The sequence below is a fragment of the Podarcis erhardii genome (genome assembly GCF_964252035.2).
Source record: "Podarcis erhardii genome assembly, chromosome: 4".
Taxonomy (NCBI): Eukaryota; Metazoa; Chordata; class Lepidosauria; order Squamata; family Lacertidae; genus Podarcis; species Podarcis erhardii.
Genome location: NC_138508.1, coordinates 4171903 through 4184962, shown reverse-complemented (window position 1 = coordinate 4184962; position 13060 = coordinate 4171903). Strand labels below are relative to the sequence as shown.

Genomic DNA, 13060 nt, shown 5'->3' with positions numbered 1-13060 from the left:
CATGGTTCCAGAGACATCTGCAGTCAAGATGGGGAATTGCACGGCAATTCCGGCCGGACAAACTGTTATGTTCGCAAATGGACAGAGAACCCAGATTAAAACTGTCACTAACGTTTTCCTTTCTGTTTTGCAGGAGACGCTGCAGTTTTGTGTTATCCCAGAGGGGGATCACTGTTTATTATCTGTGCCTTATTTGTTAAGTAAGGGGTTCAAAGTTTGTTTTGAAAATGATGTCTGCACAATCTCCAGAGGAGGGAGGTTACTTGCCAAAGTTAGGAAGGGACAGAATGACCTTTTCGTTCTTAAAACGTCTCTTGGGGGTGAGGGGAAGGTTGAGAAAGCACAAGCGTTGCGTGCTACAGTTCCCAACCAGTGTGCTACAATTCCCGCTCATGTGTCATGTGCTTGTGTATGGCATCAGAGAACGATTCACAGTTCTGTTGAAGACTTGCAGGTTTTACCCGAGGTTTCCACAGGATGTAAGATTAGAAATTGTGGAAGTGCCGTTAACTGTGCCACTTGCAGACAGGTAAAGATGAAGGGGTGCAGTTACCCAGAGGTGAAAAGGGTCGCCACTAAACCCTTTGAGCTGGTTCACATAGATTTGGCCGGTCCCATGAGGGAACAGAGTCTAGGGGGGGCCAGGTTTCTGCTGACATTTTTGGATGATTTCTCGCAGAACTCCTGGACTCAGGGTCTCAAATCCAGGGAGGATGCAGCACAGCTGATCAAGAGCTGGATTGCAGGGGTGGAACAGAGGTTTTCCACCCGGGTAGAGGCAATTGTCAGTGACAGAAATGCCAAGTTCACAGGTTCTGCTTTGCAGGAGTTTTTTCACAGAAGAGGAATACGTCACACAGTGACAGCACCCACTGAGAGGGGGGCGGCAGAGCTGAAGAGTGGAGCTCTGGTGAAAGCTGGACAGGTGATGCTGAAAGAAGCCAGGTTACCTCCTGAGTTTTGGGTGGAGGTTACTAGGGCTGTGTCATTCACCTGGAATCGTGTCTACAACTCACTGGTAGGTGACACACCGTATTCTTTGTTAAATGGCCGCAAACCCCAGGTTCATTTTTTGCGCAGATTTGGATCTCCTGCAAAAGTGCCGGTGCCTAAGGCTTTGCAAGGGCCGGATGGAGCCAAGTTCCAGAAAATGATCTTCTGTGGGTATGAGCCAGACGCACGTGCATGGAGGTTTGCATACCCGTCAGGTGATCAGAGTAAGGTGCTGATCAGTAAACACGCTGAGTTCTGTGAGGAGGGTGTAAAGTCAAAGACTCCTGTCAGGCGTGATGTTCTCTCAGAATGTCTCTCTGATCCAGAGGACAGTTCTGATGAGCAGGAAGGTTCTGATGAGGAGGAAGGAGAGGCTGAGTCTGCTGATGACGACCAGGTCACTGACCAGGGTCAGGAGCTGGATAGGGAATCTCCACAAGCTGTTAAGAGATTGCCCAAGAGTGAGCCTAGTTCTCCTGTGAGTGTAATGGAGAGGATTCGAAGACGCTTTAAGTCAGAGGGGGAGTCCTGGGATGCAGAGGACACACCCGCTGGTGACGGTGAGCCAGGGGAATCACCAGTGTTTGTGCCCAGGCGAAGCAGTCGCACAACCAAGGGTATTCCACCTGAGAGGTACCAAGCCACAGGTGCGTGGGTAAGTTTCGCACAGTGCGATTCTGAGAGTTGTGAGGTGGTCCCACAGATGCCCAACAGGTACGCCAAGGGAGGGCGCAAGGCGTTGGGGAAGGGATTGATCTCACAGACGTCTGGAGAGGTAAACACCCAGGTCACCTCAGGAATGGAGGGAAGAGGGGGTGTTAGTGTTTTCAGAACTCACAGGGTTAAAGAGTTCAGTGTGATGTCCCTCAATTCCTGTCACGTGACTCAAGAAGCTGGGAGGAGACTGGGAGGAGACTGTACTTGTTGTTCTCCCTGTGATCCCGGGGGAGAAAGATGTTCTCTCTCTGTGTCTGAGAGAAAAAGCTATGGCTGCCTGCAGTGACGGACTTTGTAGCTGAAATGCTGAGCTGTAAATACTTATGCTGCAATAAAGGACTGATAAATAAATAAGCACACTAACGCTTCGTGCGTTTGGATGGTTTTGAAGCAACAGTTGTTCCGCTGTGTTTTACTCTGCGAACTTGCGGCTGCCGGAGGAGGACCTGAGCAGAGGTCGCCACGGAAGAGTGCTGGACAGCCATCGAAGGAGCTGCGCTTAATTGGAGTCGTAAATCAATTAAGCCTAATTATGCTAATAGGAAGTACCGTAAGTGTTCCTGTTTTCGAACATTTTTGGAAGCTGAACATCCAGTGCGGCTGTCAGTTATTGTTTCCAGGGCACCTGCTTCAATCAGAAACTGCACTTTTCAAACAGTTCGGAAGTCAAATGGACTTCCGGAACAGATTAAGTTTGTCGCTTTTGCTATTTATTTTGCGTTTTTGTTTTTGAGGCTTTTTTAGCTAATTTGTTTTTGTGATTGTGTGGAACCCAGTTCAGCTACTGATTGATTGTGTGACTGTGGAAATGGATAAAATCCAAACAATGACTATCATCAGTGCAGGTAAGGGGGAAAAAATTATTTTAATTTTTATCATCTACAATACTGTCTTATTTATTTTATAGTACAGTACATTGATTATCACTTTCATTTTATGGATCAATGGTCTTGTTAGATAGTAAAATTAATGTTAAATTGCTGTTTTAGGGATTGTTTTTAAAAGTCTGGAACGGATTAATTCGTTTTGCATTACTTTCTATGGGAAAGCACACCTTGGTTTTGGAACGCTTTGGTTTTGGAACAGGCTTTCAGAATGGATTAAGTTTGAGAACCAAGGTACCACTGTGCAAAGTTTTCATTCATGGATTCCAAAGGTTAAAAGAGAGGAAGAGTTTTGAAAACAGTAAATTGGTGGTTAACTGAAGGGGTATATAAATATTTTTAAAAACAAATCCCATTTTTAATTCCATACACTATCCAGCTCAAGAGCTACTTTATGAAATGCCCATGGCTGAAAACATTTTAATGGATTTCTTCCTGTGTTTTATTATCTTTAGATCTCCAAATGATTTTTCTCTTTCCAACATGGCAGCCACCAATGGGACAGGTAAGCCTCTCTTGGAGTTCATCTTGAACGGGATCCCAGGCCTGGAACATGCTCACCTTTGGATCTCCTTCCCATTTTTTTCCATGTATCTCATTGGCATGGTGGGGAACTGTGGGCTCCTGTACATCATCTGGACTGAGGAGGCCCTTCACAGACCCATGTACTTCTTCCTCTGCATGCTCTCCATCACAGACATAGTGATGGGAACATCTACCATGCCCAAAGCGTTCTGCATCTTCTGGCTCAACCTCAAAGAGATTGACTTCAACTCCTGCCTGGTCCAGATGTACATTGTCCACACCTTCACTGGGATGGAGTCTGGCGTCCTCATGCTTATGGCTCTGGACAGATTTGTGGCCATCTGCTACCCACTGAGGTATGCCACCATTCTGACCAACCCCTTGATTCTGAAGGTAGGGCTAGCGACCTTCATCAGGGGCGCCGTTTTCATCCTCCCTTTCCCTTTCCTGGTCAGGAAGATGCAATATTGTAACACCAACGTCATTGCTCACACTTACTGTGACCACATGGCAGTGGTGAAGCTGGCCTGCGGCAGTATCCACGTGGATGCCATCTATGGCCTGATGGTAGCCCTGCTGATAGGGGGCTTCGACATTTTCTGCATCACAGTGTCTTATTTCATGATCCTGAAGGCTGTGGTGGGACTTTCCTCTAAGGAGGCAAGGAGCAAGGCCTTTGGCACCTGCACCGCACACATTTGCGCCATCACGATATCTTACACTCCGGCCTTCTTCACCTTCTTCGCACACCGCTTTGGGGGACACAGCGTTGCTCCTCACGTTCACATCATTATGGCCAACCTTTACCTTCTTCTGCCCCCCATGATGAACCCCATTGTTTATGGCGTGAAGACCAAAGAGATACGTGAAAGCGTCCTAAGGCTGTTCAGTAAGGGAAAGACCATGGTGCCTTATGGCCATTGAAGGTGGAGAAGATACATAGGTCAAGCCATCAACAAACACATTCTATGTGCACCCCCATCACCGATGCATACCACTTCCTCAGATGCAGGAGGCCCAGATTTCATCCAGTATTTCTGCTGTAGTTTTAGGAAGAAAGCTCTCCTCTTAGGGACACAGTAGTGAATGCTGAATCTTTTGGCCAACTGCCAGCCAAGATGACAGCAGTACAGAAGTTTTCTAATTTTTCCGAAGTTTCTAATCTGAATGGCACTATGAAACCCCAGCTTCTTCCTAGCCTACTTACTCTCTGGACTTTCCAGCAATCATTATATGTTGCACCCTACACCGGAAGTAAGTATTGCTTTGCCAAATGCGATTCTGGCAGGCTTGGCAGGCAACCTCAACAGCCACATAAGAGACATTGCAGAATCCGATTGTGGAGGAAGTGGCAAATGGGAGATGCATGGGACAAGAACCTGTTCTGGGAAACTTTGAAGGCACAGAGCTTTTCTTGTTTCCTCTCCTTCCTTAGCCCATTAAAGGACCTTTGGGAGGCAATAAAAAACTTTGGTATTCTGGTTCTGTTTGACCCATTTGCCTCTCACAGGGTCATAAAAGATGAGAGAGAGAGATTATCAGATAGCTCATCTAAGAGTTGCCCTCCCACTGTTCCCTATTCCAAATTCAGGTGAACTAAACATTCTTCTGTGGTTGGTTGGTTGGTTTGTTTCACTACTCCAGAATGACACACACACACACACACACAATTTTATTAGTTTTTACATATATTTTTCAAACAGAACATCTCATCTCATCTCATCCCATCTTATACATCATTTTGGCTATTTTAGCCTGAGACTTCCATCAGCCACGTCTAATGATTCTCAAACCTCCTCTCTTAATCTTGCATTTGTTATCCTAACTATTACTTGAGGAGATTTCACCCCTCCCATATCCAAGAATCTGCTGCTGAGTCTGGTGATTTTCCAGAGAGGAGGGGCGGTGTTCTGCTCTCTACTTATTCCGCTCCAGCCTAACATCAGTCAGTCAGTCAGTGTCGGAGAGAGAGAGACTGAGTGTTAGAGATTGCTAAGCAGCTGCAGACACTCAGTACAGTGCAGCATTCATTTATGCGTAGACCTATTTAGCTCTGTATATAGTTGTGTATTATAGTTGTAGATAGAATAAAAGAAGATATTCTACAGAGCTGCTCTCCGAGTCATTTATACTCTGCTATACTCTGCTGTACTCTGCTGTGCGACGACTGTCTTCTTCTTGGAGTGAATCCGGTGCTCACAACCCTAAGCTGTGAGTCCACAGCACTTGGCCTGTTTCTGTGCAGAAGGTGGTCTCTGGAAGTGCTACCCAGCTCGCCTAGCCCAGTCGGGGCTGAAGTGGATGAGTCCAGTTGGTGGCACTGGCTCAAGGGCGATGCTGACATTACTTTTAGTAATCAATAACTTAAAATCCACTCTCATAAATCTTTTCTGCAATATTTCATATAGTTCTCCTTACAAAACTTCCTGTAGTCCTACAAACGTAGTCAATTGATTACAATTGTCTTTCAAATAACTCACATATTTACTCCAATGTTTCAAGATTTTCTGGTCCTGCTGGTTTCGAATTCTCCCTGTCATCTTATCCAATTCTGCATAGTCCTTTAATTTCATCTGCCATTCCTCTTTCATCAGTAGTTCTTCCTGCTTCCATTTCTGTGCCAATAATACTCTTGCTGCAGTTGTCACATATAAAAACATTTTTAAAAATCTTGTCTATTAATGTCAGTGCCTACAATACCAAGTAGAAATGCTTCTGGGGTTTTTTTTTACAAATGTATATTTCAACATCTTTTTCATCTTGTTATACGGTAAATCATTTTCCAGAAGCATTTCACTTTCTTACACAGAATGATTTTTTAATTTATTTTCCTTGTTCTCCACCTCCTCTCTATCTTTTTCATGGTTTCCATTTTTAAATGTAGAGTTTTTAATGGAACAGTTGGTTGCTTTCGTGGTTTGTTTGTGTGTTTTTTTGAATGAATGTTCTCAGCTGCTTTGGAGACTCCAGTCAAAAAGTGGGACACGACTGAAATGAACGAAGAAGCAAGTAAGCAAGCTGTGTATGAAGGTTCAAAATCAGGAAACCTGGTGCAGATGGGTGGTCAGAGGCTGGGAAGCCCAGCTCTGTCTTCTCTAAAGCTCAAGCATCCTGTTGGATAGGAGCAAATCTGAAGTATTTGGCATGTACTGTGCTGTATTTCTGGATGTTCACGTTCTCCTAGACCAAAAGGAAAGGAAACAATCAAAACAAAGAGCAAAGTGGGCATTTAGCAGCTGGCTGAATTATTGTCATTTGGTTGATATATTAGAATGGTTATTTATGGTGTGGGTTGGGTGTATTGGAAGACCATTGTGATATTGAGGAGTTAGCATTGTGTGGTAAGACACCCTTCGTCCTTTTGTACCCAGCTTGCCCGAGTCTTTGCTAGGATTCTTGCCCCGTGCTTGCAGTCATGGGATTGTTTTTTTATCACATGACGGTGTCCAGTTCTGGGCACCACAGTTCAAGAAGGACACTGACAAACTGGAACGTGTCCAGAGGAGGGCAACCAAAATGGTCAAAGGCCTGGAAACGATGCCTTATGAGGAACGGCTAAGGGAGCTGGGCATGTTTAGCCTGGAGAAGAGGAGGTTAAGGGGTGATATGATAGCCATGTTCAAATATATAAAAGGATGTCACATAGAGGAGGGAGAAAGGTTGTTTTCTGCTGCTCCAGAGAAGCGGACACGGAGCAGTGGTTCCAAACTACAAGAAAGAAGATTCCACCTAAACATTAGGAAGAACTTCCTGACAGTAAGAGCTGTTTGACAGTGGAATTTGCTGCCAAGGAGTGTGGTGGAGTCTCCTTCTTTGGAGGTCTTTAAGCAGAGGCTTGACAACCATATGTCAGGAGTGCTCTGATGGTGTTTCCTGCTTGGCAGGGGGTTGGACTCGATGGCCCTTGTGGTCTCTTCCAACTCTATGAGTCTATGATTCTATGTTTTCATTCCACAGTGTGGGAACTGATGGAGACAGGATGTTTGGATTACAGTGGTACCTCGGGTTACATATGCTTCAGGTTACATACGCTTCAGGTTACAGACTCTGCTAACCCAGAAATAGTTAAGAACTTCGCTTCAGGATGAGAACAGAAATCAGACCCCGGCGGCGCAGCAGCAGCGGGAGGCCCCATTAGCTAAAGTGGTGCTTCAGGTTAAGAACAGTTTCAGGTTAAGAATGGACCCCCAGAACGAATTAAGTACTTAACCCGAGGTACCACTGTACTGTGTTTCCGTGATGTGGGACTCTTGTCCTTTGTCTTTCTCTCTTTGCTGTCTGATGAGAAAGAGGAAGGAGCTGAGTCAGAATGCTCTGAGTGTGTTATATGTAAATAAAGTAGATTAGCCAAAATGCTGAACTGCTGAGTCTGTTACGTGAACACTCTGCTGTTCCTAAGTGCGCTGATGCCTCTTGGTATCAGTCACTGTGATGTTCAGGCTGGAGAAAGCTTTTGAAGCTCCCAAACAACCAACCAGGAGGGAGAGAACATGCAAGTCGGGCATGTGTCTCTATCAGATGCCTACTTGCGTGTAGGACGATCCTGACAGTCTTTTGGTGGTCAGCCATGCTTCTTTCTGCTGCTTTCTTCACTATTTCTCAGCTTCAATATTTCCTCACACACTAGCAAGTTATGTGTGTCCGTATGTCTGTTTCTGTCCAAGTTAAGGATGTCCTGAGTTAAGTATGTCCCACCAGCTGACTAAGGGAGCACCTGGGATGGTTCTGTACTGGCTGCTTGCCACCACATCACTTATCTTTGCAAAAAAATATATGTATAAATGCAGTCATCTATATTGGTTGCTTGCCACAGACTCACCTATGTGTGCAAGAATGTATGAACCGGGGGGCCGTTGTCTAATTCTCACCACAGGTGTAATTAACGCATCAATCTGATGTGCAAGGATAATTTGAGGTCCAGGAGAGGAAGGCAGTATAGTCATCCCAAGCGAAGCCCGACATCTTTGAACCTCAGTGCACACCCAGAATGCAGACGGAGGAGTCTGCATTGCTGCTCAAGGGGTTCCCAGCAATAAGAGGGACATAAGCATTGTGGTCTTGTTCTTCACTTTTATGCTTTAGTCTTTCTCTGCATTAATAAAGAATCTTCAGCCTTCACCCAGCAGTGTGTCCATTGCTTCTAAATCCTAAAAGAACCACTGCCCTTGGCAGGAAAATTTGTATGGTCAGCAGGACCTGACAGCAAGCTCTGCTACCCTGGGGCTTTGGGTTAGTTTTGAGAGGATAGATTTATCATTTCTAAGTCTTTTTAATTTCATTTGCCCTATTTTATCCCCCAGCCATTTGATTGTCTTAGATTGTGCGTTCCTAAAGGATGGGACTAATAATAATAATAATAATAATAATAATAATAATAATAATAATAACTGTTGGAGGACACTCTGAGCTGAATGGGACATAAATGGAATGAATGAATGAATGAATGAAAATCTGCTAGCCTTCATCAGAAGCTGAGTAAAATTTCTCTGGAATCCACTGTAAACTTCCTCTGCTATCTAGACCAAGTTCCTACTTACATGCATTTACTGCCAAGGTAGCCTCTAATTTAAAGCACAAACACAGATGCAAGTAATAGACTACATGGAGATGGCAGAAATGACTGGCAGAATCCGAGACCTGGGAGAAGAAGCGGTGGAAGAGGACTGGAAGAAGTTTAAAGACTATCTACAGAAACACTGTAAAGTTTATGAATGCTAAAATGATGTTGGATTTAAAAAATAATATGGCATTAGTGATATAGGTTTAAAAGTTAGGTAAAATGTAATTGAAAAAAGGTGAAAGGCCAAAGTTATATTATGTCAAAAGTAAATAATATGTTAAAGGTGTTTAAACATAAGGAGGAAGGATTGGAGACATAATAGAAAGATTTTAATAATCAGAAATGAGCTTTGAAATGGGTAAGGATTTGCTGTATCTGATTGAGTAAAGAGGAACACAAAAAAGGGAGGTGGGAGGAAGTCAGGAAAGAAAGTTTTGCAAATATCAATTTAAAAGTTGGAATTTTTATTTTTATTTTTTTCTGTTTTTGTTTTTCTTTTTCTTGATGTTTTTTTATCTTCTGTAAAAGGAAATAAATATATTTTTTAAAAAATAAAAATAAAGCACAAACAAAGGTAAAACAACAACAAAAGGAAGCCACTCAGCATAAATGACGGGTCATTTCAAGATCACTAGTCTAATAACATCAACTAGTTCTCCTGATTCCAATGGAACAGAGAACTGGTAAGCATCAACATCATCATCATCATCATCATCATCATCATCTGTGTGTCATCTCCTTCCAGATTCAATAACTTAGGACACGGAATGCTTCTGTATTTTCAAGATTCAGCTTCAGTTTATTGAACCAGGCACCACTCTGATACCTCAACTTCTTCTTTTGATTCTGGTGGAACAGAGAGAAAGAGCAGGTTGTCAAACACCTGCTGATGGCACTTCACTCCAAACCTCCTTGTCACAGAATCATAGAATTGTAGAGTTGGAAGTTCACCTAAAGGCCATCGAGTTCAACCCCCTGCTATGCAGGAATCACAGCTGAAGAATCCCTGACAGATGGCCAGTAAGAGAAAACTGTACTGGGTCTTCCAAATGGACCAGGAATGAGCCCATATATAGAGAAGGATTCCTTAGATCTGGGTGGTTATGGAAGTTCACAGTGTGGAATCTTCAGAAGGATCTTCACAACCACTTGGGGGTGAAATGGAGCAGAACCAGGACTGTCATCTGTAGTGCTCAAAATCACCACAGCAAGGGGTCTTCTTGATGCATCCATGCTTCTAGTATTGAGGAGGAAAATATCCATGAAGAAGAAAAATGGAAGGAGCAGGAGATGGGAGCTTGTACCCAATGATTCATCAGAGAGACATCCCACACCCTGCAGAGGGATCACCATATGCTTCATGATGTTGGAACTGATAAATGAATGATTTATTTTTTAAAAAAAGTTAATTGCACTTAGTTATCAGCACTTAGTTCTGCAAAATGCCCGCCCTATTCGGTGACGTATCTGTTTCGTCTTTACCCCATAGACGATTGGGTTCAGCACTGGAGGAACCAGAAGGTGGACATTGGCCATCACGGTATGGATGTTGGAGCCGTGCGTCTTACCAAACCTGTGAACCATGGACAAGCCAATGAAGGGCACGTAGAAAAGAAAGACAGCACATATGTGGGAGAGGCATGTCCCGAGGGCCTTGACACGTGCCTCTTGGCTCAAACTCAGGGCAGCCTTCAGGATGAAGTAGTAAGACAAGGAGATGAGCAGGGAATCCAGCCCGATGGCGAAAATGATGACCACGAGTCCATAGATGATGTTAACCTTGATGCTGGCGCAGGCTAGCTTCATGACATCCTGATGCAGGCAGTAGGAATGGGAGAGAACATTGGACTTGCAGAAGGGCAGCCTCTTAATGAAAACGGGCAAAGGGGCCATCAGGGCTGCTCCACGAAATACGGCCACCAGTCCTATTTTAGCTATCCTGGGCGTGGTGAGGATAGACGAGTGGTTCAGTGGGTAGCATATGGCGATGTAGCGGTTGAAAGCCATAGCTAGCAAGATGGTGGATTCCATTCCAGAGAAGCTGTGGATGCAGAACATCTGGACCAAGCAAGCGTCGAAGGCGATGCTGGTGGATCTGAACCAGAATATGGCCAACATCTTGGGCACGGTGGACAGGGTGATCATGATGTCGATGGCTGCCAACATGCAGAGGAAGAGGTACATGGGCTCGTGGAGGCTGCGCTCCGCTCGGATGATGTAGATGATGGTGCAGTTGCCCAGGATGGCCAGCAGGAAGAGGAAGCATAGGGGGAAAGCCAGCCAGAAGTGAGATGCTTCCATGCCTGGGAAGCCGACTAAAATGAACATGGCAGTGGTGACGTTGCCTTGATGGAAAGAGGACATGGTCAGTGCCTCTGTGTTCGTCCTGGATTCAGTGAGCACTGAAACACAGGGAGCGGGTATTCTTTTTTATTGTATTGATTTATTATTATCTGTCAATATGCTTTTTACTATGTTTTATCATTGATGTGTTTTTAATGTTGCACACTGCCCTGGGATCTTTTGATAAAGGGCTGTATATTAATTGAATAAATAATAATTTCCCCCTTCAGACTCAGGTAGTACTGTGTAGCCAGTTGAGAACGTTACAGAATATGTGTTTTAGTGGTTCTATGCATTATGGAGAAGTTGGAGAGGAGCCTCAGGAGAGCTCCTCACACCCCTTTTTGGCCCATCTCCTGCACAACAACCCTGCAGTGCTGCCAACTGGATCTGACTATACAGCTGTCACCACTCTCCCAGTCATCCAACAGGTGATGTCCCTACAGACTGGAGGTGGGCAAATGTTGTCCCCATCTTCAGAAAGGAGGGAAAGGAAGGCCCAGGTAACTACCGACTGGTGAACTTGACATCGATACCACGGAAGCTCCTAGAAAAGATAATTCAAGTTGGTATGTGAGCATTTAGAAAAGGGTGCTGTGATTACTAAGATTTCTCAAAAATAAGTCATGCCAGACCAATCTGTTTGTTTGTTTTTTAATTTTTTATGGAATTACAAACTTGGTGGATGAGGGAAATGCTGTGGAAATAGTGCATCTTGATTTCAGTAAGGCTTTTGACAAAGTCCCCTGTGATATTTATGTGAAGAAGCTGGTAAAATGCGGGCTGAACAAGGTAACTGTTAGGTGGATTTGATGGTTCCTCATCATCCTGGGGAAAAGTGACAAGAGGGGTGCTGCAGGGTTCTGTCCTGGGCCCATTGTTCTTCAATGTCCTTATAAATGACTTGGATGAAGAAACTGAGGGGGTGCTCATCACATTTGCAGATGACACCAAACTGGGAGGGGTAGCTAATGCTGCAGAATCAGAATTCAAAATGACCTTAACAAAATGAATTTCAGTAGGGACAAATGTAAAGTTCTGCACTTAGGCAGGAAGAACCAGCTGAACAAATATAAGATGAAGGAAACCTGGCTTACTAGCAGTACATGTGAAAAGGATCTAGGGATCTTGGTGGACCACAAGCTCAACATGAGTCCACAGTGTGATGCAGCAGCAAAAAAGGCTGATCACCGAAGAATGGATGCTTTTGAATTATGGTGCTGGAGGAGACTCTTGAGAGTCCCATGGACTGCAAGAAGATCAAACCTATCCATTCTTAAGGAAATCAGCCCTGAGTACTCACTGGAAGGACAGATCCTGAAGATGAGGCTCCAAGACTTTGGCCACCTCCTGAGAAGAGAAGACTCCCTGGAAGAGACCCTGATGTTGGGAAAGATGGAGGGCACAAGGAGAAGGGGACGACAGAGGACGAGATGGTTGGACAGTGTTCTGGAAGCTACCAGCATGAGTTTGACCAAACTGCGGGAGGCAGTGGAAAACAGGAGTGCCTGGTGTGCTCTGGTCCAGGGGGTCACAAAGAGTTGGACACGACTAAACGACTAAACAACAACAACAACAACAGGCTGCATCAAGGGACGCGGGTGGCGCTGTGGGTTAAACCACAGAGCCTAGGGCTTGCCAATCAGAAGGTTGGTGGTTCGAATCCCCGCAACGGGGTGAGCTCCCGTTGCTCGGTCCCTGCTCCTGCCAACCTAGCAGTTTGACAGCACATCAAAGTGCAAGTAGATAAATAGGTACCGCTCTTGCAGGAAGGTAAACGGCGTTTCCATATGCTGTTCTGGTTCGCCAGAAGCAGCTTAGTCCTGCTGGCCACATGACCCGGAAGCTGTACGCCGGCTCCCTCGGCCAATAAAGTGAGATGAGCGCCGCAACCCCAGAGTCAGCCACGACTGGAACTAATGGTCAGGGGTCCCATTACCTTTACCTAGGTTGCACCAATAGAAGTCTAGTGTCCAGATCAAGGGAGGTAATAGTCCCACTCTATTCTGCCTTAGTCAGACCACACTTGGAATACTGT

General features: G+C 44.9%; 2 protein-coding genes across 2 annotated transcripts; one reads left to right on the top strand and one right to left on the bottom strand.

Annotated features, from left to right (window-relative positions):
- The first annotated feature begins 2961 nt into the window (after positions 1 to 2961).
- Positions 2962 to 4720, top strand: LOC309341141 (olfactory receptor 52N4-like). Its single transcript, XM_081860648.1, has one exon. The coding sequence runs from the start codon at positions 2994 to 2996 to the stop codon at positions 4041 to 4043; it is 1050 nt and encodes a 349-aa protein (XP_081716774.1). The 5' UTR covers positions 2962 to 2993; the 3' UTR covers positions 4044 to 4720.
- Positions 4721 to 9422: 4702 nt separating this feature from the next.
- On the bottom strand, positions 9423 to 11828 carry LOC309341183 (olfactory receptor 51E1-like). Its single transcript, XM_081860705.1, has one exon. The coding sequence runs from the start codon at positions 11041 to 11043 to the stop codon at positions 10102 to 10104; it is 942 nt and encodes a 313-aa protein (XP_081716831.1). The 5' UTR covers positions 11044 to 11828; the 3' UTR covers positions 9423 to 10101.
- Positions 11829 to 13060: the final 1232 nt, after the last annotated feature.

What these genes read in the sequence shown, in the direction of transcription:
- LOC309341141 (XM_081860648.1), top strand. Translation starts at nt 2,994, where the DNA reads ATGCCCATGGCTGAAAACATTTTAATGGATTTCTTCCTGTGTTTTATT.
- LOC309341183 (XM_081860705.1), bottom strand. Translation starts at nt 11,043, where the DNA reads ATGTCCTCTTTCCATCAAGGCAACGTCACCACTGCCATGTTCATTTTA.